The sequence below is a fragment of the Ips typographus genome, linkage group LG7, assembly GCF_016097725.1.
Source record: "Ips typographus isolate SLU linkage group LG7, UJ_Ityp_2.0, whole genome shotgun sequence".
In the NCBI taxonomy this organism is placed as follows: Eukaryota; Metazoa; Arthropoda; class Insecta; order Coleoptera; family Curculionidae; genus Ips; species Ips typographus.
Genome location: NC_138428.1, coordinates 2,400,713 through 2,427,333, shown reverse-complemented (window position 1 = coordinate 2,427,333; position 26,621 = coordinate 2,400,713). Strand labels below are relative to the sequence as shown.

The window sequence follows — 26,621 nt, the reverse complement described above, 5'->3', positions numbered from 1 at the left end:
CATGAAAGTTTGGACAAGCTGCTGAAAATGGGAAAATAACTTTCCGCATGTAATAGATACCACATTTTTCCTTTGATTGTTACATTTAATTCAACAAAAATATATAGATAATGCTCAATTTACAGAGATGATTATGAATTATAATTTTATCTAAATTGGAGATGGACCAAGGTAATTTTTGTCTACGAAGAATTTACGGAAAACAAGCTCCATGGAGTAAGCAGAGCGTTTTTGACATCACGGTGACGTAATTTGGCAAAACCATAATTTGACCAATTGTCAAATTACGTCATTGTGAGGTCAAAAAAGCTCTGTACGCTATGGAGTGATTCTTAATGTCAAAACTGTCAAATTTGGATATGTGGAGCTGCAAAGACTACTTACAGTGTGGCTCCTTCAAGAAACACATTACTGATCTTGCTATAATTTCCAAATAGTTTAAATTGCCTGAATTGTTGCTTTTTATGTGCATTTATTATCCTTTCCTTTATCATTCTCTTAAATTCTTCTAAAATTCCTTAAATTATCATAGCATTTTCTCCAAAAATAAATTTCTGAAAATTTTCCATCTCTAAACTAAATTAGAGAAATTAGTGCGGAAAGGTGACTAAGACTTGTGTGGTCATAATGTAAATTTTTATTTGTACTGTCGTAATGTGCTACAAACTTAAAAATATCTTTAAGTTTACATAATTTTAATCGAACAAATAGCCACGGTAAGAGCAGCAATCCGGTGGCACTTTTTGCCACGCCAGCTAATTATTAACCGTAATCATAACTGAAAAATCCAATTATTTATTACAATGCCCTGTCCCAGTTAAGCAAGAGGCGACTATTCAATTTCCTGACAATGCGTGCAGCTATTTTAAATAATATTTCGCCGGCAAAACAAACTGCACAATAATTACGATTGCGTCCCGCGCGTACAGTACGTAAAACCGCAAAAGAGACAAAAAAACACAAAAGTCCGAAAAAAAGGCCCAGAAGCTATTAACGAAGAATTTCACGGGGCCGTTTTGTTTGTGCCTCCCCTGTTAATTAAGGGCCTATTTAGGTGCATGATATGAGTTTTTAATAAAACAGGTAGCCGCGAGATACACAGAAAGCCAACACAGTTTTTCCCTTGTATTTCATCAGCCAAACAAAGGATGTGAGAACAGCTTCGTTTGTAATTAAATACTGAAGCGGTTCGGTATAAAAGATGAAAAAGTTTAAGAAATTGTAATTTACGGCAAGGTCTTACTTATACAAATAAATTTTAAAAGAAACTATTTTTTTTTGTTTTGTGTCATTTTACGTGAAAGAAAGCAGCGATTGGGCTGCAAGGTTGACAAATGAAATGTGCCTGAAAAAGGATGTTATGTTCATGTGCTATTCAGAAGATCATCCAAACACCGCCTGGATCATATCACCTTTCTTACCAAGCAGATTATTATAGAGGCAAATGAATCCGGCACTGTTGTGAAATTATGTTATGTTCCGAGCCACTATGGCATTGCGGGTAATGAAAGGGCAGACCTCTTGGCCAGCCTGGGTAGGAATTTGAATATCCCGTGGCCCATTCAACTTGACTGGGATGAAGTTTACCCGGAAATTAAGCGTAGGTATTTTGCTGGGTGGCAAACTGCTTGGAGGCAAACATTTTTAATTATGTATTAGAAAACTGCTGAATAAAATCTTAAGTATTGCATAGACGTGGATGTATGATTGAGTTGCTGTAATGTAAAGCACATCTCAAATGCCTCCAGGTGATTCAACGTATTGGTCTTTAGTGCCCAGGATTCTACTGCATACTACTAATAATCATTCCTTATCGGAGAGTCACATTTAGGCCATTATTACAAAATTGTGTAGAATGTAGAGTAATCACAATTCAGACTACAGAGGCTACGATGGGCAGGCCACGTAGTAAGAACCAAAAAGAGCCCTCAGTAGTAGGATGCAGGACAGAAGACCAAAAGGGAGACCACGGAAAAGATGGGAGGATGGAGTGACAGAAGACGCGCAGAACTTGATAGGTGTCAGAACCTGGAGGAGAGCGGCGTTGGATCGACAGTGTTAGAGGTGGAAGATAGAGGAGGCCAAGGCTCAATTTGGGCTCTAGCGCCATTGGAGAGAGAGAGTAGAATGATCACAATTCAGTTGTGTAGTGTCAGCATTTGTTACAAAGATCTACAATGTGTTCAATAATATCAGCATTGATGAGTTTTATTACTTAGATAGGTACGTTGTCTGGTGGGCCTATATCGTGAAGGTTTGTAAGATCTTTTGTTTTCAAACATCTTTGTCACATAATCTTTCCAGACTGCTTGCTTTTGTTCTTTCTCGATTATTGGTCTATTGTTTGTATCTACTAAGATTGTAGGTGGTTTCCTTTTTAATATTCCTGCTACTTCCTTCAGTTTCCGATGCATGGTAAAAAAGACATCCTTGTAGGTTCAGGTCCTCCATTTCATCACTCTCATTCAGTTTTCTTTGGCATGCCTGATCTTTCTTCATATTCCGGTGCAATACGTACAATTTCAGAATGACAGGTTGAAATTCTTTAATGTCAATATTTGTCTTAAGTTTTGACTAAAAGCTTAAGTTACAAAGGAAATTAAATTCATAAACGTACCTAAAAGCAATCTACATAACATTATGTATGTCATTTATACAGGAATCAAGATAAAGGCGCGGGACTTGCGGATCGTTAATTAAAAATAATTCGTACCATCACTCTCGGGCTGTGAGTTTAATTAACTAATTTGTCGCTGTTGATACTTGCAGGGTAAACGACTAAAGTTGTGCTAATACCTGAGGACATGGAACGTAATTAGAATTAACAAATCGAAACCGAGACAAAAATCAAAATAAACTTCTACCTACGGATTTTATTCCGTGGCAATAAATATGTCAGCGTGATCGGTACACAAAAGCGGCCGGCCACCATCGAAATCCTTACAAATTCTTAATTAGTCCTTTTTTTAATCCCCGTATTAATTATACACGGTGTAAAAGATGGGGCTCCGGCTTTCTAATTAAGAAGGAATGCGTTAGTCATTAATGCGCGTTGTTGCCAAAGTTTCAGGTCAGTACTACAAAAATTATCTTAAGTGCTGTTGTTACGATAACTATGTTAATCACGACCTTAAAATTGCTTATTAATGGGTTACAGGACTTAAATCACAAAAACCATCTTTGAGTCATCATAATAACAAGAAATCTAGAAGAAATTTGGCCACCTGGTTTGGAACCAAACCAAACAACCAACTGGTCTCGCTCAATCAAAGTCGACAATTGAAAGATGTATTTAGATCAATACATTCTTTCTGAATACCATTTTTGTGTCAACAAATCAATTCATCAAAGGATTTGCAATTTGGTGTGTTTTTCATATAATTTGACCGAAAAAAAAATATTTTTTTAAAACTTTGTTTAACCTGAAAACTCATGTAGAATAAAGAAATGGAAAAAAAAATAGCTTTGAAGCTTTTACTATTTTTGTCAAAATTTTGTCACCCAACTGTAAAACACTGATAGATTCTTGTTTCGTTACACTTTAGTTATAAATGAGCTGCACCTTCAATATTAAGTCATATATGAATTATGTGAACTAAACTAGACAGGAAATGATTTATTTGTTGTAGTTAGTTACATGTGATATGTGATTTGTAGGTTTTGTATGTAAACCTAGTTTTGCATTTATTGGTGTAACAGTTTGACCTAAAATAATAATAGGAACCAACTTTTTAGAAAAATTACGTTTAGCCTAGGCAAGCGATTAATTTGAAGATGAAGCTTGTATGCTTAGATTCACTTGGTTGAGAACGATGTCACACATACACATTACTTCCATTTACCTTCAAACACACATGTTTATAAGAAATTTGCATACACTCAACCATCAACTATACCATCAACAATTGTCATCTATCTTCTCATAGTAAGAAAGTAATGATAAAGCTGTAACTAAAATTAGTTTCAATTACAAATGAGAACAATTTAATGTAGATATTCAAAACCAATTGATATAACAAAAGAGTAGGTAAGATAAGCGCAAATTAAACCAATGAAAAATGTAAAATGCGGGTTGAGTTCAATCAAGAATTCCGAGACGCAGTCAACAATAACACCTATGGAGGGTCCTTCATAAATAATTAATAAACTGAATCAAAAACAAAAAAAAAAGCTACGACGCTAAATGTCTCATTAAAAGGCACAAAGTGAAATAATTGTCTGGTTAGGTACGATTTACATTTCAAATTTAGATCTCAGACAGATATTTAAATAAAGACGATTTATTTGCCGGAATCTAGATCAATACCGTGTTCGTGTTATTGAAACTCTGAGTGGATTTATGGAAATCGTTCAGCTTTATGAGATAAATTACCGTCTGATTTCCACTCTATTTACGAATATTGTTGCTTTGGTTAGATAACACGGACCTTCTGCATAACATTAGCACACGTTGAAATGCAACGTTACAGTGACTAGGCGTTCTTTTCACCTGAATTTATTTAAAAAATTTAAAGCTTCTAAACAACGTAATGGTATGCTGGCTTCACACTAATAACTTGTTCCTTTGATACCCAGTTTAACGCTACCGTATTACGCTTCGGTCGATAGACGAGATGATTACGTCTCTATTTTGATTACAATGTACGCTCCTCTTTGGGTTTATTTCACAGAGATTATTAAGCTAGATGACTTTGACGTTCACGTGTTGGTTTTTGTTTGGAACGACCTATTCGATAATGAAGATACCGGCCGATGAAAGCGGCTTTTAATGGAATTTTTGCCATTCGCTTTTAAACAATGACAGTCGCGGTGCAGGTAGTGGAGCTATCTGAGATATTGGGGATATTTTGAAAGGAGAGAACAGAAAGAAATTTAATTTGCAAATAAACGGGTAGCCTCATCCCGGAGCCATTTTTTATCCCAATTAAATGCGTCCAGGTGGACGATGTTCCATCTCCGAACGGCCTTATAAGCGGACGCGCCGTCTCCTGTCAATCACTCTCAATCACACACGTCAACAGGTCTGGACGGTGGAGCGGCCACCAATCCAATCTGCATTATTTACCTGAATACCTGAAGAAGAACGGACTACAGGGTGAGCCATTTTTTGCGACGTTGGACAAACCCGAAAAGAGCTCACCTCAGTTTGGCTGGGGTCGTCCTGTATACGATCTAAGTTAATGTACGCATTCCCGGGCAGTTTTTCCGAACACCGAAAGACACTGCAACGTTTTTGTTGTCTGCAAGATTTTAAAACCAGATATTACGCAGAAGCCAGTTTCTGTGATTATTGTCTTACAATTTCTGATCGATCGATATGCAAACACATTATTTTGGATTCTTTTTGATATCTCTTCTTTGCAGTTTCTTAGTAAAACTGTTATTCAATGCAAATTCAGTTAAGTATATTAAAGAAAAGTCTGTAATGAGAGAGTCTCTTAGTCTATCTAAGAATCTTCTAAATGTATTGAGTTGAGCTGTAGAAACCATACACGCATAAGAACATCTAGAAGTTGGTTAGAATTCCACATTGCCAGCAATTTGAAAGCAATTGACTAACATACCACAAAAACGTATCTTAACATATTTTAATAATAATCGAGTCTAAGAAAATCGAAAATAAATTCAGCGACTTTGAAGCGGAAGAACAAGCCAGCTTCAGAGCGGGAAGATCTACAGTGTACCACCTCTTCTGTCTCACCCAGGCGATTGAATAGAAAACAGTATTTCAGCAGGAAATGCACCTACTATATGTGGACCTAAAAAAGGCATACGATAACATCCCACAAAGCAAAATCTGGGACGTCCTAGACTAACATCAATATCAACTTAATTAAAGCCATAAAGAATCTTTATAAGGACAATACAACTAGAATAGGAGAGATTAGAGTGGATAAGGGCCTGAAACAAGGATGTTGCCTCTCACCGACGTTGTATTATGTGTGCAAGAAATTATGAATATCAGACATACAATAGTAGAGGACATTCACATGGCGTAACTCAATTGGTATGGACACGTCCAGAGGATGGGAGAAGAAAGACTACCCAAGCAAATCCTTAACTGGACACCACAGGGGAGAAGAAAAAGAGGGCGACCCAGAAAAAGCTGGAGAGAGGGCATCATTACACAAGTTCGAGAAAGAGAATTGGAAGAACAAGGACCAATAGCGACTGGAGATTGGAAGACGTCAAAGAACGTTTTAACCCGATGTATAATAATAATAGATCTATAAAGACATGCAGTATGCAGTTTCGTGGACATAACCTAAACTCTTTGAAGTTAAAGCAAAAGCTGGAATGAAATCGTTTTAGACGGTACAAGCCCCTACTGTTTCGTCCTCTTCTGGGTGTAAGTCATACTGTCGTTTCCAAATCATAGGTATTTCGTTTTTGATGGGATTACAGAGAGTCCTTATTCCTCATCCTTTAAACAGCCTTCTTGTCATGAATTTTAAGTCCTCTCTGTCTTGGGCAACAACAACTTGATCATCGGCAAAATGTAGAGTATATACCAGGTGTCCAAGAGCACCCTGGACATAGGAGATTAACATGGGAAAACGGTTTTGATTTTTTTGCGCCTGTACGGCTGATTTGATTGAAAAATCGTATTAATTAAAGTTGTAGTACCTATCACGGACTAGTTTTCTGTATTTTTTTCGGATCTCTAACTTGAGCCCTTTCGTCGTAAAACACGAACAGAAATGCGAAAATTTAAACTTTTTACCTGCACTGTATAAGCGGTTGCCGAGCAACCGTACCCGCAACAATGACCTGTTTACCCGTTGCCCGACAACCGCCTATACAGTGCAGGCCAAAAGTTTAAATTTTCTCATTTTTGTTCGTGTTTTACGGCGAAAGGGCTCAAGTTAGAGATCCGAAAAAAATACAGAAAACTAGTCCGTGATAGGTACTACAACTTTCATTAATACGATTTTTCAATCAAATCAACCGTACAGGCGCAAAAAAATCAAAACCGTTTTCCCATGTTAATCTCCTATGTCCATGGTGCTCTTGGACACCTGGTATGGTTGTATTTTCATTAATGTGTATACTCATTCCACTGCATGCTCTTCTCCATTTCCTTAGGACTTCATTGAGGCATATCTTAAATAGGATGGGAGATAAACAGCAGCCTTGTCTCAGACTCTTGGTAACTGGAAAGCTGTCCGACAATTTACTCTTCAGCTTAACCATGAAGCTTGATTGATCGTAAAACTGCCTTATGGCTGTTAATTTTTCCATTACTTGCCATAGTGTTGGCACTGAAACACTATCATATGCTTTCGTCAGGTCCACAAATAGAAAATACACTTCTCCATTTCTGGCGACTTTCTTTTCGTTCAGCTAGGTAAGACCCGCTCGAACCTGCCTGTTATTTCTTGATGTCCGTATTCTTCTTCTAGGAGACTTTGGAGGACTTTGCCAAACAGAACCAACTGACTGAAAAATTAGCTTAGCTACTGTAAAGCTATTCAGAACATGATGAGTTGGTGTAAAATCTTGATTATCATACTAAACTTCCTTCATTCCTCCATTTCTGGTGAACGTTTTGATTGGCAATCAAGCAATCTCCCAAATTGGTTTCTTCAAAGTGTCCCAGTGAATATAGACTCCCTAAAACATCAATGTAAATAGAAGGAAAGTTGGCCATAAAATAAGAGTTAAATATGACATCTAATCTGATTTGAAGTCGAAAATCCTTACATCAGTATGGAAGACGAGCGAAAATCCGGTGTCAAAATTTTAACACCGCCACAAAGGTTGAGCATTCCGAAGCGTCCGTGGCTCTCAAAAAAAAAGGGGGCCGCATTCTCGTTGTAGAAGCCACCGGGGGGCGCAAAAAGCAGCAATGCCGGTAATATATCAAACCAATTAATACGCATTATTTATTGTTATTAAGAGGGACTGCCGAACTATGCTGTGGCACTGCGTTTTTGCCGCTCTACCCAAAAAAAAAGCGGTACAGAGTTAATGCTCGAGCTCGATGACGCTTTTGTTTGCATTTGGCGGCGATTAAAATTAAAAGAAGGCCCAAGGCAACAAAACAAAAAAATCGGGATTTATCCGAAATTAAAATTAACGTTTTTGGAACGCTTTTGATTTCGTGCGGGAGCTGTTGGACATCGACTTTCGCGGTGCAATTACGTAAACCGCAACGGTTTCTCTCTAATATCGGGCATACAATAATTGATAATTTCCCTGGTTTTTATACGCAGTCACCATGTTATTATTATTATTATAGTTTAGCGCGATTGCTCTAATATCCATCGCAAAAAACTCATCAGTTAACGACCTGCCTATAACACGGTCTACGGTAGTCAATGGTCGACGAATACCTCGAGCATATGGTCGCATCGTACTTCTGTAATTATTGGGCAAGCCACTGTATTATCTATTTAATGCGTTTATGATTGCGCCAGTAAAAACTGTACAAATGCCTCTTCCTGTCGGCCAATTGTCATTCCAAGTCCGTTTTGTTTTATAATTTGTCGTAATCAGGAACGTGTGCATATGTGTGTGTTCGCCGATCAGACCACTGCTATCCACCAACCATTCATTCCAGTAATATCAATCCCAAATAAGCTTCAAAGAATTTAAAATCCCTCTAATGCAAAAATATTGATGTTCTTCTGTAATAGACAGATATCCTTATGTGTTTATTAATAATTTAGGAACACTTAGATGGGTTCTGCCCTGCACCATGACCTGCCAATCTCCACTTTAGATCGACTACTCTTGTCACAACATCCGTTACTCTTCGGCTGAACATGGCACGTTCTATGACTCTCGGAGTCTTTCTCTTCTTTGTAACAGTCTTAAGTCCGTATGTTTTGACGGATAAGAGCCTCATAGTCTTCCCGATTAAGGTTGATTGCGATGTAGCCTAGCTTACCAAATGCTGCCCAGCTGATAGCGTGGTAAAACAAATCCAAACAGCTGAAATTTCCCGCAGAGCAAGAAGTATTTTTATTTTATGAGTACAATGTACTTGGTGGTGTCATTAGAAAATATACTACAAAATACAATAAACTACTACCTACTACTAACTGTAATGCGGATAACAAAGTCCATTCGAAACCTGTAATTTCAATAATGAAACAAAGTAGGTACACAATTGTATCAATCAGCTGCAACAATTCTGAATTGAAATAGGCTTTGAAGTTCTACTATGTACCAAGAAAAAGTGGAATAATTTGCCAAAATGGCATCTAGATCGAGAAGAAAAGCGAATGATAATGATATCTTCAACTTGGATTAAAGAACCAATAATTCTCTACAACCGGTGTATTATGATCCTACCGATGTGCCATCTGGCAAAAACCCTTTGATCGTGAAGTATATTAAATGTCGTAAGAGACAAAATGAAAAATTAGCAAAGCGACAGGACAATTCTTCTTTACGCTGGTTCCTAAATAACTAAATAGAAAAGAGATCTATCGCAATTTAATGCTCCTGAGAAAGATGATCCAGCGAGTAGTAAATATTTCAAAGCAAAACGTCTGACTGCAACTGATTTCAGCACCGTCTTTCATAATGTCAGTATCTTTCCTAACTGAGCATTTTTTCACTGATTTCAAGTGATCAAGATGAGTAGTAGAAGACTTTGAAGTTTATCTGCAACTGAATTGATCCAACCCAACAAGACTCAATGATGAGACAGTTGACTAAGTCTAACATAATTTCACTAGTACTTCACCCAAAAAATAAGTGATTTCAATAAAAGGTATATCACAAACAATATAATAGACAAATCTGTAAAAACAGACTGTCTTAAATAAAAACTATGTTGTTCACCGAGATAAGTGAAACGGGCGTTGATGGGCACAGAGTTAATCTGGTTACGGGCTATTTGTACTGCAGCCAAACCAGCTAAGCAATTAGTGAGTCCACTGCATGATTTATTTTACGCCTACGTGTGAACAGCACTGCAAATTAGTTACGACCCGAGATAAACCGCCCGCAAATAGTCCGAGATATATGGAATTGCTTTTAAATAAAAAAAAAACTCGAACGGAAACGTGAGAATGGAACAACTGGTATCATTCACAAATAATTTTGGTATTTGACTATGAAATTCTGACTGACCAGCGTTAAAAATGTCTGAAAAGACTTCGTATTTGGTATTCATGCATAGTTTAGAGCAACAAAGAAAAACTAATTACCGCACCTGGAAATTGGGGAAATAAAAGAAGAGAAATCCAATTACTTCTGTGGCTTTTCGAGCATAAGCAAAATTAATGAGAACCAGGAGATGTTCCTTAGGTAATAACGCACCTTGCAATCTACCATGCTTTAATGGAAATCAATAAGAAATTTAATATAAAAAAAAACATAATTGAATAATGATTTAAATGTTTTTAACTTAAATATGCAGTACAACAAAAATAACTTTATAGAAACTACAAGAGCGACTAACTGGTAGTGTTGTAATTATCCACGGTCAAAACAATATGAGACGTGAAACTCTCAAATTGAATACGGCAACCAATTAAGAAAAAAAAATAATGGTTCAATATAAAAATCGATATTTCAAAAGTGGACGTTTTTACGATAGATGGACGATGTTTGATTTGAACCGAGGAGGATGCAAAATAAAGAACGAAAACGAAGACAAAAAAGCCAACTTAAAACGGGCGTGACATTTAGTTTCGGTGTTAAAACCGCACTTAAACGGGTTATTTATAGGTTGGTAATTAACGATGGCTGGTTTTAATTGTTATTTTGATTGATTTTTCTCGGAACGGCTTACATGTGAACGTCACCTCATCAGACCGATCACAAACCTCGAAAAATTGATTTTGCTGGCGCCTGAGAGTTTTATTATCGTATATTGTTGTGAGTCTTGTAGTAACTAAACGCAAAACAATACGCGAAAGCTGTTAGGAAGTTATTTTGAATGTTTTGAATTGTACCGAGTCCAAATTATTCAGACGACGTCCTTCCTTATGAAAACGTTCGAAAAGTGCCTGGGATCCACGTTTATCCCGCTCTCCAAAAAGGTGAATGCAATCAGATGTAATAATGATAAGGCCATTATCAGCCTTATGAACCATTCTTCTACTTCTTCTTCTTCAATCAGTTTTTGGACATTCAGACTCTCTGTTTCTCTGGGTCGCCAAAATACAGTTTTTCACTTTGTATATCTCTTTTGGGCTTTGTATATCTTGTTCCATGTCTGTTCTTGTGGATGGCTCCTGTTCTTAATTATTTTCCCTTACTACTCTTCACGCGTTTTCTCGGTTTTAGTTTCGTGATTTTTGTTCAGGAGTTCACTAAACTACTTTACCTATCTTTCTAATACATTTCTCTTTGTGGATATCAATCAGTTCTCCCTGCTCATTTCAGTTGCATCTATTGACATTGACTTTTTTGTAAAATCTTCTATACTCCTGTTCTCTGTCCAGTTATTCTATTTCTCCTTTTATCCTCTCCTTAGGATAGAGATGTCTGGAAGAGACTTGAAGAGATCTATTCCAGCAGTGGAGAAACTACGGTTTATGAAGAAGATAAAGACTTGTATGTTACCTATGCAACACTGCAAGAATTTCTTCTCAGTTTTGTGCATTTTTAGTATACTTTATCTTTCAAAATAGTTTCTTAATTATAACCCAGTTTCAAAGTTAACAATTATATGATTACTAGATTCCAGGTCTTTTTACTTATACATTATCCAATATTGGACAACCTAATCAATCAATCCTACTGCAGGAATTCTCCTGTTTATAATACCTTTGCGACCACAGTCATCCAAGAAAAAAATAAATTTTGGTAAATAAAAAAAAAATTGTAAATCAAATATTTGCCAATTTACAGGTAAGACTTAAAAGTAGAAAACGTGTAACTCAAAGAGTCCCTTTTTCGCACTTGGTGATTAATCGCCCCGGTTTCTCGAGGGAACAAAGTGAAACAAATTAGGGTGCCGTAAACCCCCTTTTATCCCGAACGTGACTTTGCATTTCGGCCCTTAATTAGTAAATTTTATATGGCCATCATTAGCCGTAATGACTGCCGAGAAATATCGTTGTTTTTCGCACCTTCCCTCATCCATTTCGGGCATTCATCATCATGGACGCGGACACGTCTTTTGCTTATCGAATTCCGTGTGCAACTTTACATCGGGGCCCACAAGTTTGTCATTAAAAAATTACAAAAAGCGCGTCCGTCAGTCTCTAATTTCTACCTGACTGTCATTTTGAGCATAACTAATTATATAATTACGCTTTTTTTCTTTGAATTCTCGTCCTTCGAGCCGGCCATCATTAAGCCCTGCTGAAAAAGTTTATTATTAGTAGCCGCGTGAACACCCAGTAGTAATTATTATAAAATTACAACGGTTTTTTTATCCGGAATATTCGTGTTATTAAGGTCGCTTCGGAGAAGAAATGGAAATCATTTCCGTTTGGATTCTTTCGATCAATGTCCTTTGCTTGAGATTCCAATAAAAGGTTTCAATCAGTCTTCATACAAGTCAAACATGTGATACTTGCTAAGATTATTAGTGTATTTAAAATTACAAATTAATTAAATCTCAACACTTGTCAAGTTTTCAAGCAAAAGCTGATTCTCATTTGAATGTTTGTGATAAGAATCACCACAGATTTAGTTGATATCTGAAAAACTGTGAACAATAAGACCTTAATCAAACTGGTGGGAAATATCTTGCAAAAACCAAATATGGACTTGCACATTGATTTTATCAATATAGTGACAATAAGTATTACTAGCATTCTCTTTTTTTTTTAGTGGATTTATGGATCAAATTTATATATTTTATAGAAGTATTCCTTTTTTCACACTTTTAAAGATAATTTGCTACACTAAAAGTTTTTACTTTTGAATGCCACCAAGCTACAGGACATAGTACTTTTTTTGGTAATTGACTGGTTAATTATCTTATGCAAAAGGTGATATAATTACTTTAAACCAGTCTTCCGCCACTTTTTTAAAATATTTTCAATGCAAAACAGCTACTATTGAATTAAAAATATAGCACACTTACCCGTTTATTGTAGTTTGAGTCATAAACCATCCTAAAAACAGTTTGGCCAGCATATGCCAAATTTGTGTCAGAATCCAGTCAGACTTTTTTTCCGCATTCTCCAGGAAGGCTATAGTGTCTTGGTCAGGACCTAGCTGAACGAACTTCTTCCTTAAATCCTCTGGCAATTGGGCTAGGTTGCATTGGTACCACTGCAATTACAAATCAGTAGGTTAGGAAAATGAAAGCAGATAATACATTTCTCAAAACAATGCAGAACATATCTACTACACTGTAGATACTTTCGTTTATACTAGACACCGAAATATCAAATGTCCACATACAATAGTCTTATTATTTTCATATACTTCTTCTTCTTCCTCTTTTCAGACTGTTTTGCTGCTTTATGTGCTTGTTTTCATCTCATCAGATGTATTTCGGCACCTTAAAGCTTTTATCCCCAGGTATTCTCATATCATTTGTTCGATTGGTTGGTCGTTTAGTGTCAATGTCGTGTCAACTTGCATCCTTGCTTATGATCACAGGTTTTCGGTATCGAGATGCTCATGTTATATTGTTTTGCGGCCTGGTTTAGCTCAAATAGCATTGGTTGGAGGTTGTCCTCATTTTCTGCTATAAGAACCGTATCATCTGCATATCACAAATTCAGTTTTTCCTACTCTATAATTTGGTCCTACATCTTTCACCTGTTTTATGATGCGGTCCTTTACCAAGTTGAAGAGCTGCACCTCCTCAAAACTATATGTCCTTTCTTAAAACATTCGAATTCATCGTAAATAACAAGTTTAATTATGATAAAAAATAAATATAATTCTTGACTAACTTATTCTAACTATAACTGAGTTTCTGAAGAAAAACGGTTTTTCCTTCTAAGAGCTGAAGGAAAATTGACTGGTTTATTGCGTTATAGGACAAGGATGGACGAGAAAACGAGAAACACCGTTTCCACATCTACGGAAATTTATACATTTTACCAAAAAGGGATTTAGAGTATTTCACCCACTATTTTACTCCACATAACCAATCAAAATGTGATCGCAAACGCCGCAAGGTATTCGAAAACGTATAAATTCTTATAGAGCCGCGGCCCCCCTTAAGTAAAAATATATGTATAGGAATTGGGAGGGTTTTAAGCTCTTTGCACGTTTTATTTTTTTCCGGAGACCTGAGAGGAAATCTTTGACATCTAAATTTAGAAGAAGCAAAAATGATGTGTTTTAGTTATATGTTATGAAAAAATGTCAGTTTTTCAAACTCTAAAACACCTTTTCCACGTCGAAAAGTACATTGAAATCACATTCAAATCAACTGAATGTTAATTGAATGAAAATTACATTCTTCAAACTTAAGAGTTTTAACAGTTCTGTCAGCTGTTACTTGACGCAAGCAAAGTATTAAAGTGTTCCTTAACGTCCCAATTGTCAAATTTGGCTTCATGGAGCTGTAAACCTAATTTACAATGTAATTCTTCTAAGTAAGTAACTATTTGTAATTTTATAGTTTCAAGAGTTATGACAGTTGTCACGTGACGTAAGAAAAGTGTTCATTAGCGTTAGGACTGTCAAATTTGGCTCTATGCAGCTGTAAATACTACTTCTTACAATATCTACTTGATATTTTATAATTTCCAAATAGTCTAAATTCCATTACCTGAATGGTTGCTTTTGATGTGCATTTATCAGTTTTTTCTTTAACATTTTTTTTAAATTCTTCTAAAACTACTAAAATTGTATTTCTATCTTTATTGTACACCGATACCAGCAACACATCAACAATTGCTATTACATGATATTATATACCATTTTCTGATCAAAAAACCAACTAAAACCAAAAAGGCTCTATCCATTGTTATTTTTACAGTATTTTAGCGTCTGGAGAGCCAAAGAAGTCGTTTTTTGCATCTTTTCATCCTCTGCGAATCCGCATCGGCTGATTACTTTTAGCTGTACGCCCGGATCGTTTTTTCTCTTTTTTTACTTGGCTCGTAATATTCAGAATTTAGTGGCACAAGACGTTATCCCAAGGGATTTCTTGCAAATTAGGTGATTTCCCGCACCAAAAAGAGCATTTTTTTTGGGGAGCTGAGGCTGAGGGGAGGCAATTACGGTTTTTTTCGCCGTTATCTTCAAGCCAGGCTGGCCTTAAACGTCTGTGTGCATTTTTGGCTAATCATGGGCCGGTTATTAAAGTTGTTTTTTAAACAATAAGGTGGTATTAGTTTCGGGACTTTTGCACCGTAAAATTGCGTTTAATTGGTCGCGATATTTCGAAAATGAGGGGAGTAAAAATGGCGTATTCTATAGTTTAGCAAAGAAAAAGGGGGATAAAACCGTGTAAATTGCTACATTAAACCGTCTCGAAATAACTTGCCGTACCTGTGCGATAAACCCCTATCCCAATAACTTTGTACGCGAATTGAACGGTGCTAAAGCTGTGATTTACGAGCCACAAAATGGAATTTGTTATATTGATTCCACTGTAAATTAACTGCAGGTCACTGAAAACGAGATCCGTATGGTTATTTATTCATAAGGTTTTTGGCGTGGGTCGACTCAGCGGGGGTAGATGGCAGTAATTGCTAATTGTTCGGTTTTTTTTCCTCGAAATTGGACCGCTTTTTAGTATTCAAATTCGTGCAAATCCTGGATGCGGGGATTAGTGCTACAAGGGAAAGTAAGGGATGTCGTTAGTGCCCTTTCCCCCGACACTTCAAAGCGGCAAGATAACAACAAACCTCTCATCTTAAAAGAGCTTACATGTAGGCTTAAAAGGGGGAGACATTTTTTTGCAAATTGACACTTTACACCAAAAAATTGGTATATGTGGCTGTCTGGAGCATGTATCAGCAGTATCAACTACCATCAAAGAAAAAATAGTTAAACCACAGCAAGAGCAATCGTGGTGTTTGCCAGACTTCCAGTTTGTGCAAGAGTTTATCTAAAGAATCAATAATTTCATCAAAATCAGGCCTTTTTTTCCTGAGATGGTGAGTTTCCTTGGTTCTTTGGATAATGAGTGGAACAACTACATACATTTGAGTCTCGTCCTTTGTTTGAGCACCTTTGATGTCCAAGAAAATGCCGAAAGTTTACCTTGTGGTTCAAGCTGAGGTGTGGCCATTTTTAGTCTGAAACAGGTATCCTGGAAATTAGCGATTCCCTGCAGTAGGATTCGTTTAGGCCCATTTAGGACAAATTTGCATTGATTTATAGGCACATCACAGAATAAAATTAAGAAAGCATATATCTAAACTAAAAAGCCATAAAAGCGTAATATTCTAGATCAACACACTTTTCAAGAATGTAGTAACGTGCGTTTCCATGTTTTTTCCTTTCAGGTTTCATTTTGTTTGCCTCTGTCCCTTTTCTTGCACTTTTAAGAACATGCTTCGTCTTATATTATTGTGTCCGGCAAGCCTATGATGATTAGAATAGTCTGTTTATAGTTAAACACCACTCAATTGTATCAAAAGTCCCAAGGAGCTGGGTCTGTACTGAACGGAAGCTAGCGCACTTTCTGCTTTAAGAGGAATAAGCGATATTGTCACACAGACATGCTCACAATGTTCCAAATTGGATCATCATTTTTAGCAGCAGCAAAGAAGTTTGCCTCTGTCTTTTTTCCTGCACTTTAAGGAACAAACACAACAAGCCAAAAGGGCCACAAGGCTATATCAGAACTGTGAGGTGGCTTAGGAAGTTGATTAGGAAGAAGGGCATGTTGCTAGGCATTATGGTAATGCAGGTTGACTCTATCTTTAACCACATAAGCTTCATCTTAATCAATTTCCTGTCCCAGTAGTTTAGATCCTTGACAATCTAAGTTTAGCTCTCTCTGCATTTGGAAAACATCCAAGCATTCTTGAAGGTTGTTCCTATGGAAGAAGTTTTAGGATGCCTTCCAGGGATTTCAAACGAGTCTTAGAAATTTCCACATATCCTAGGACAGTTTTAAAAAAAGTCTTGAAGTGAAAAGGACTAAACAAGATTTAATAAACGCGAATAGCCAAGTAATCTATCGGGAAACGTAAAATTTATGCATAAAAATCGGTGGGTTGAATAACAGCCTCGTTTCGTACGCTCTCCCCTTAAAACAGTTTACGAGATAATGGCCCATCAATTAACGCACGCCCCATTAATCGGAAATCTCTCCCGATTTAAAAATTTCAATTACGCTACGTCCTACGCCCTTCCGCAATATTTAAGCCACCACCTATAGAGCTGGGTGATTGACGCAGCCACAAAAGCACAAAATTTCCATTAAAAAACAAAATTCAGGACTTTTTTATACATTTCTATCTCCGCTGTATGTGTGTATCAAACTCCTTACTTCTCGGAACTTATTTTGCATTTATGTATTATGTAGAGTTCAAGTAGCGTAAACGCCATCGAAAAGCCTATATTTGGAGGAAAACCTATCTCAAACTTGCAAATACCACCAAACAAGAAAGGAAAGCAAGAAAAGCAGAAAACGGGGTTGGTTTTAAGTGTTTGCTTAACGGTATCTGAATGTGGTTTTTAACACCGGTAGCCAGAAAGGCCGTTCAGAAGAAATGCCATTAATTTAGTAGTGAGGATGGGGCTTTATAATTAAACGCGGCAGTGTTAGGAGGCCGGTCGATTTGACAGAATCTGGCGGGCGGGGAGGCTTATTGATGGCTGGTTAGGTTAGGGTTTTGTACAGCTGCTTATTATTAGTCTGCAAATATACTGAGTGGTTTTTGATTTTGATTATGAAGAAACCAATATTCCAATCCATCCAAAGTCACTTAAATTGCTAAATCAAAACAAACTGCTGGTCAAAAAGAATGGCGCAGCAAATTTTTTGAGAGGCTGTGCCTTTTTTTAATAATTTTTTTGAGGAGTAAAAGGTGTTTTCTTTCTCTTTCTGATGACCTAAATGATCTTTTTGAAAGTTGCCACGGATCCGAGTGTACGGGGTATGACTGAGGTGTAGTCAAAAAATGGATAATTCGGTCTAACGCCATTTCTCGCAAAAAAATTAAAAATAATACTTTTAATCCTCAAAAAATTTGTAAAATCAAGTGAATCAATTTGAAAAAACAGCCGCTCGAAAAAGTCCAAAAATGTTGTTATCCCATTCCTTTTGACGAGCAGTTTAGAAGGAATTTCGTCCCTTATGTGGTAACGTTAGGACCATCATTGCAGTATACTGCTTCTGACAAAGATGAAGAATGAGTTAAAAATGACGTTTCTTTTTACTTTGTTGTCAGATCTTGTATATTACAGTTGCTTCAACAATCTTGCATATAGAAAGTTTAAGGATTATCGACTGGTTCTCTATCATTCCCTATTTTGTCTGATTGGTTCTATTCTGTGTTCTTGCTTTTTAGTCCTGAAAATGTACTACCTTATCAATTTAAAATTGACATCAACAAATCGAAAAGCGGTACCAAACCCAGAAAAACGGGCGTATTTTTATGGCGTCCAGGACATTAGAACTGCGGCGGCTACGGCCATTCCCGACATTCCATTGGTCGGCCAAAAAACGCTGTTCGATTGTTTTGTCCGCCGTGCTGTCACTTGTCCGATGGTTGTCACTTGTTTTTGTTGCGGTTCGCTTGTGTATTAATGTCTTCTTTCTTCGTCCGGCCGATTTAGATCCGGCCAGTTCGGTGGCTAGACGGAAATCAGACGTAGTTACGCGCGTCTAATTTGCCTTGAACAAAAAGTCGGAAACAAGAAAAAGAGATCTTGAAAGGCCAACGAGACCAATTCCTCCTGATTATCGATCGATTAATCGGCATATTTGCGATCTGGAATAATAAGCGACAAAGCCCGATCACCACTCATTTTCCGATCATTACCGACTGCTTTGAATTCATTAAACATGGTGGCACACATCAAAGTCGTCGCCGGAATGCTAAAAACGTTATGACAGTTTATGAGATATAATGAGCGTGTGTTTCGTTGGCATTTCTTTAGCGCTTTTTAAAAGCGTTTTGATCTAATTATCGGTCGCAAAAAGTCAATAAGAAAGCCTGCGGACTGTTGGTAATATGCTCTTTCGTACGTGAGGGTATTAAAGCGGATTAACGACCATCGGTGGTCATCTGGTGAGGTCCAAAGCTATGCAAGCCTGTTGCATTAATGATAACCTTAATTAAGTCGTCTAAGTGGGATGATTTGAAGAAATAATTAATCTTCAAATAACTATAGGAAACTAACTAATCATTCGTAGAATCCCCACTCTGGCGAGTTAGTTATGTATAAGGCAAAAGGGTCCCCAAAAAGGAAATGCGCGTCGAAAAAAAAGGTTAGCACACCTCGGGGACGAGTCGTAAAAAATGTCTTGCACCGGGACAAACTGCCGAAGAGGGCGAGGTCCGACTCCCGTCTTGATAATGGGTTTATAGTCCGGTTACCACTGTAACTTCCGTTTTATCAGACAATTTTCGGAACAAATATGAGATTGACTGCTAGAATGTATCAAAAGTCATTCGATTTGAGCCGTTTTCCAGTTTTTAGCACTAAAATTCGTTAAAAAAGATTACAAATTTAACTGACTGGCAAAATTCCTATTACCAAATCATGAATTTGACGTCGATTTGCAGTTTTTAATTCAATTTTCAAGAATTTGATGTCAATTGCCAGTTTTGTTGGCAAATAGCCAAAATTAATAAATTCTAACTGAAACTTAGTTTATTATACAGTCCAATCTAGTCCATTAATCTCAATAATAGATAAAAAGTGAGTGAAATTTCAGCAAAAGTTTTGGAAAACCCCCTGTTACACAAACACTGCGCCTATAGTTTAAATAATTGAAGGGTGCACGGGAAAAACAAGCTAAGTCAAATTTTGAAGTTTTTGAGTACAGCAGTTTTATCTCTAAAATCGTTGTTAACTGGTCACCTATAGGCATTAGAAACATAAATATTTTTTTATATATAAAGCAGCATGCTTTTTTATTTAATATAATAATTACAAGGTTTTTGTTGAAGAAGATACAAAAATAGGTCTTGACTTAGCCTGTTTTTCACCAGATTTATATTATAAATATTAAATTCATCAAGCTTAAGTAGCAAACAAGGTAATTCATAAATTAAAATGTATGTCAAAAAATAATTAGTTGAAAACTTGTTTGTTTTTTATTGATAAAAAATTATTAAACTAATTAGTTACTAAAAAGATTGAAAGGTAAGTAGGTCATTCCCGTGTACGCCTATCCTAAGATATGTTCTATTAGACGACGTAGCTCGATTTTCTTCTGACTAAGTTTGGACCCTGTATAGCATCGCTATTGTCTATCAGGTGAAGCTGTTTTCTCAATTTGGCCAAAAATTGACTTAGCTTGTTTTTCCCGTGCACCCTTCAATTGTAAACCACTAACCTTGATATCTAAAGGCGCGTTCTCATGAGTCAGGTTTAGTTGACCGATTATAGTTGATCAACAAAAATTGAATATAAGTTGAATCAGTTTTTGTTCACACATTTCAACAGAACATGTTTCAATTTTATTTTCAACTCAGTTGAAAAGCCGCGGTCGACACGATATCACTGTCGAGCTCGATATCCCTATATCAATACAGTTGAAAACGGCGTCGAAAGCAGTTGTATGTGAAATTGTAAATACAATAAGTATTTTAGTAAAAGAAGAATTAAAAACGATTTTATTAATTAAGTAATAGTAAGACCATCAGTTTCCATTTCTTTGATAATTGAACCCAAAGCACTTTCTCTTGCATCTCTATTTTTATATTTATCTAGTCGATGGTTCCATAGACAATCATGCTTATGATAAAGTTCTAAGAATTTTAACATCACGCTTTCAGACCACTTGAGGCTCATTTTTAAGATTAAAAATATTTAATACGTTCAAAATAAAAAAAAACACAACTGACAAAATAAGCCCAAAATGCACGTGTGACTGCCGGTTGAAAACAAACTGAAGGTTCAACTTGAATCAACTGTAGTGATAGGTTGTTCCTACGTGTCAAGACGGGTTTCAACTTGAAAGGAATTGGAAAACAACTCATTACTTGAACGATAAAGTTTGACTGGGTCAAACTTTTTTTGATCAACTAATTAGTTGTTCAATTTTATTGAAACAAAAGTTCTCACTACATATTTTATTCAATTTTTGTTGATCAACTATAATCGGTCAACTAAACTTGACTCATGAGAACGCGCCTTAAAAGAAATGTCAGACCACGATGATAAAATAATGAATGGTGATAAAATAATTTTCTGTATTAGTTTCAAAGTTAGAACATTTGCTTCGGGACTAACCTAGATGAACTATCCCTTTCTGAGTACGTGTAGCCTACGGGATAATCGGACACAGGGTGAATGCTAAGCAGCCTTGTCTGTTTTTCCACGCTGGGGGGATCGTGTAAGACAAGACTTTAAGTGTATTGTAATTTTCTTTGTGATGTTATCCCCTTTTTGTCTACTTGACTGGAAAGATACGAGATTTGCATACACGCAAATTTCGTGTACGGACCACAATTTTTTTCCTGTCGTCTACTTACGTCGATTTTCAGTTTGGTGAAATTTTTCCTAAAAGGCCATCCCTCCATTGCAATGATCGAGCATTTTTTTGTAAACACACGCGGTAGATCAATTAAGTAACCGATTGTGCTATCTGTATAATTGACGGTGGTAAACTAAACTGTTTTTATCGCGTTTATATTTTGCGTAAACGAGAAAATCTTTAACTAAACAATTATTAGATTAGGTACACACGAGCAACTACACGTATTACAGTTAGAAAAAAAAACAATTCACCGAGTGATTATAACCACCCCCCAATATCTAAGGGAGGCCAACCGCAATTGGATCCCCATTAATAAACTATTAACCGGAATTATACCAATTATGTCCAATTTTCCTTACGTGTGTCCCCCCATAAAACGTTTATTAACATGACCGACTTAAATAATGAATCAATGTTTACTTCTTGAATTTTTCATGGGAACTTTCATAGAGCTCGAAATTTCTCTGAGACATGCGAGATTATTGGGGCTACTCACCTCGTTCTTGTCTATTTGGCTTAAATACTGGTCTTGGACCACTTTGTCGTGTAAGGCACGAGCTAGGGAACCACGGGGCTTATACCCCCTAAAGAACGTGTTTGGGGACCTCTGAGCCATATCAATTGGTGCTGGACAAGTTTGCAGATTCAGAAAGTCCGGACGGTTGAGGCACACATCTGCAGTTAACATAACATCGTTCGATGCGTTTCAGTAACCTGAAAAACAAAAATTCAAATTTTTTAACAATAATAACTGAAAGCCACAAATGTTTTCCAAAATACCATTTTTGGAAGAGTTTTAAAATTTAAGTATTCAAATATACCTAATGAAATAATGAACATTACTCTATCGACTCACCAATACTGAATGGAACATCTGTATTGTTCTACAATTCCCATTCAAAATAAAATCAGAACAGTTTCTCGTACTGATCCGCTTGCGTTGCTAACAGTCCATTTTTTATTTTAAAAACAAACACGTGAACGTCACAAATAATAATTTTTTGAACAGGTAACATGTTTAAAACCCTCCACATTGTTATAATGGAGAGTATATCTATTGCATCACAATATGCACCTCATAGCTCAATTTTGCACATTCTGGGTCTTGACGAACTTAAAACCAGGCAGATTATAACAGCAGAGCAAAACTTGAGATGATACTGTTATACAACAGCAGTATGGTCTCCATAGTCCACCTTCTTTGAACATTTTCTAGTTATATAATCTGCAATTTAGTTGACTTTTGTGCTTAATTTTTTATTCCATGCTGAACACATAAAGGATCAGACATGCTATTCTCTTTGATGTCTATTACACAAGTAAGACTCGAATTTTTCTTAACCAATAGCAAATTACCAACAGTGAAGATTGAAAATGCTTCTTACTGAACTCTTTTTGTAATGTTTAACTAACACCCCGACGTTGTCTTCTTGGATCATTTTCAAAAGTTCCACTGGAATATCATCTAGTCCGGTCGCTTTTTTATATTTTGCACGCTTCCACGCTAACAGTGGTGTCTGGTTGATCTGATAAAATAGTTCAGCTATGTATCCACTCCAGGCTTTAAGAACCTCATGTCAATGATTAGTCTGCTTGTTTTCCTGGTATATAGGCCAGCAACTTCTCTAATTTTCTTGTACATGTTTCCTTTCCAGCTCTTCCATTTCTCTGCATCAGTCTGTCATCCATTTTTCCTCAGCGTCCCGGATCTTGTTCTTAATTTCCTTTTGTTTATTCCTATATTCCATCGTATTAGGCTTCATTCTTCTTCGTTGTTCCATAAGTTCTAGTATTTTGTCAGTGATAGCTGATAGTTGGATGTTGATTTATGACTTTACTGAGTTGGTTTTCGAACAATTTCCAAATATCATTGACGTTATCATTGGAGTTGATGAGCCTCAGGTTTTTTGTTTAAAGTAGTTTTCAATACATTCCTGTCGAGTTCGTTTATATCGATTTTTTTAATTTATGTATTGATGTATTGTCACGTTTAAATTGTAAAGCCCTTTTGGCTCAGCAAGTTAAACGAGACGTGCGTTTAATACTTTAACAAACACCTTCACCGAGATCTTGTATTGGAGGTAGAATTAAACCACTTGGTAGAAAAATATATATTAATAACTTAAAAGCAGTTAAAACTAAATGACAAAATGGTTGGTATACAAATTTGGAAAATCAGAATAAAATCATCAAACATGATTCCTAAAAGTAACATTTCAAACAGTACCTCTTACATGCACAAAATATTACAATAATTAAGTCATACTTGATGATGACAATGATGGCAGCTTTCTAGAGGGTTTGGAAATTATTATAATTTAGAATGATTTACTATTTCATTCATTATACTGGTGATTCCTGACGAACGCCTATACTAACTCCGGCTCTTTAACAGAATTTACAAGGACGGACTGGTGGAACCGTAACCGCAACCAGAATAGAAAGTTAAGGTTAGATAGCAAATTGAACAAAATCTAGCCAACTCCAAGCCTAAACCACAAAAAAGCAGCGCAAACAGTGCCTAAACCAATTTTGCTACCAAATCACACAACCACTCAGTACATACCTTTAAAATTATTAAAAACTTTTTGAAAGTCCCAAACGAAAATAAACAAAACCCTGCTTCGTTTACGACCCGGCGAGAAACTTAAGCTGTCACTTGAACATTGCCAAATTGTGCTAAACCTTTCACTTATTGAGTGGTTTTGTTGCAAATTAGCTGTTTCACAAATGTTTAAAAAGCCTCTGTTAGTTCTGTAAAACCAACTTGACCCACACACTTTAACTAAAAAATCAAAAAATGTTAGTTTAATAAGGTAAATTTAGTGAAGCAATAGTCAAGAAATAGTGTTACTCTAAACTTTTAGCGTTAGTCTGGCAACACTGTAGGACAGTCAGATGTTTTGTGGGTCGATAGTGATAGAGGAGTTTTCGTATCGACACCGTTAATTTTGTCTAGATTTAAAATTTAGCGCTAACAAACAGGTGATACTCCCTCAGCAATAATAAAATTAGATACTGACGCATTTTAGCGTGATTTTCACGTTTTAATTTGCTTTCCTCGCTATCGGCGACTTTTTCTAATTATCCTTGTGGAAATTGGTTTCGTGTACAAATCTCCAATAAGACGATTTTCGCATGGATAATTTTCACGAAATTGCATCTAAAGGAAAAAGGGAAAATTTAATTTTTATCCATTGGGGTTCGGGGAATTTAATTAGTAGTAGTTTATTTGTTTGTCAATTTTTTTTCTCTCATTACCGTCGCCGATATAGACTTTGGGAGGGTTTACTTTTGCGGTGTCCTTAAATAGAAAAAAACATAGATAATTTGTAAATGTGTCAATCATTGTCGCGTCGAATGGGGGAGTAATTGTTTTCTTCTTGGTTTTCTTTTCGTTAGTGGAATAAAATAAGGCAGGAAATGGAAATAGTGAGTTGGTTAAGTTTAATTGACGTCTATAGTTGGATTTGTCTAAGGTTTTTGACCTGATTGGTGTTCTAGATTGGGCAAAAGTTTATATACATCTTAGATAATTCAAAATGATCAAATTCATACCATCAGCGTTTTCGAATATGCATTTTATGCTTTTATGATTGTCTCGGAATATGTTTACTTAGGCCACAAAATTCAACTTGTCAAAGAAAATCAATCTTCTGAAATCACAAGAAGAATAGGCCTCTCCTTGGCAGCCTTTGGCAGACTAGGATTTATCCTTAAATCTAGTGAATTTCCTATAAATTTGAAAAGGAGAGTTTTTGATGCCTGCGTGATGCCGGTTCTCACATATGGACTAGAGACAATGGCAATTACCCGCAAATTTGCCAATAAACTGCAAACCACTCAACGAGCAATGGAGAGGACTATGATAGGAATCACTCCAAGGGATAGAATCCGCAACGAGGAAATTCGTAGAAGAACTAAAGTGACAGATGTTCTAAGGCTTGTGGCACAACTGAAATGGAGATGAGGTGGTCATGTGGCAAGGCAGGACGACCACAGGTGGGCACATAGGATACTAGTTTGGCGCCCAACAGAGACTAAACGGAGCATTGGCAGGCCCCAGAAACGATATTCAGAATGTTGCAGAAAGGAATTGGACCCGGACTGCTAGAAATAGAAAGGCGTGGACGGATTTGGAAGAGGCCTACATCCAGGAGTGGATAAATACGAGCTGAGAAGAGAATAAAGTTAAATTGAGTTGATAAATTCAGCTCCATAATTTTTATCAATTTTAATGGCAACCAAATTTAGAATGACAAATTAGACAGTTAAATTAAAGGGTGACTGGTGTTAGTGGTTCTGCTGATGCCCGAGCAGAAGAAGCTAATAACACCGAACAGCCCTACATACCTGACCGGAGACATGTTAGCAACGATTCTCGGCAACGAAATCGGCAGTTCGTTTTTCCACCAGTGGTCGCGCGTATTCACTTTACGCTTTCTACCGTTTGTTCTCCCGTCTAGCCTGCTCTTGCTATAACTACTGTAGAAATATAAAATACAATTAAATAATTAAAAATTTATTATAGTAATTATTGTGCATCATTCTAGGATTAAGTCAAAGATGCAAAGATAAGTTAATAAACTTGTTTTTTTTAAGGGTTGAACATCGACCGTTGCTGGGGGTTTTTTTCACTAAATCGACTAAGAGTAGATATAGGAATAATATCCTGTCAAAAACTCAGAATGGCCGGGTACTTTAAGGGAGTGAGGGTTAATTAAATGCGAGGTGGTGGAAAAAGTAGAAACATTTTACAATTTAAATTGTTTTTAAGGGTTGAAAATGGACCGTTGCTGGGGTTTTTTTTCACTAAATCGACTAAGGGTAGATATAGGAATAATATCCTGTCAAAAACTCAGAAAGGCCGGGTACTTTAAGGGAGTGAGGGTTAATCAAATGGGAAATATTAAGAAAAATATACCAAGTATTTTGTTTAAACATTTTTTAAAGGTTGAAAATGGACCGTTGCTGGGGATTTTTTTCACGAAATCGACTAAGGGTAGATATAGGAATAATATCCTGTCAAAAACTCAGAAAGGCCGGGTACTTTAAGGGAGTGAGGGTTAATCAAATGGGAAATATTAAGAAAAATATACCAAGTATTTTGTTTAAACATTTTTTA

General features: G+C 36.4%; 1 protein-coding gene across 3 annotated transcripts in view; it reads right to left on the bottom strand.

The window, feature by feature from the left end:
* LOC145731713 (protein-L-histidine N-pros-methyltransferase) overlaps positions 1 to 24,206 on the bottom strand; it is a 40,457-nt gene extending 16,251 nt beyond the window's left edge. Inside the window, exons 1-3 of one of the 3 annotated variants that reach the window (XM_081983623.1) lie at positions 24,063 to 24,206; positions 21,993 to 22,210; positions 13,001 to 13,191 (exon numbers count right to left, since the gene is read on the bottom strand). In XM_081983623.1, coding sequence (XP_081839749.1) covers positions 13,001 to 13,191; positions 21,993 to 22,184 — 383 coding nt within the window. In that variant the 5' untranslated portion in view covers positions 22,185 to 22,210; positions 24,063 to 24,206. Of the gene's footprint in view, positions 1 to 13,000; positions 13,192 to 21,491; positions 21,638 to 21,992; positions 22,211 to 24,062 lie in introns of those variants that run through there. The other 2 variants (XM_081983624.1, XM_081983625.1) reach the window with 2 other exon arrangements.
* Positions 24,207 to 26,621: the final 2,415 nt, after the last annotated feature.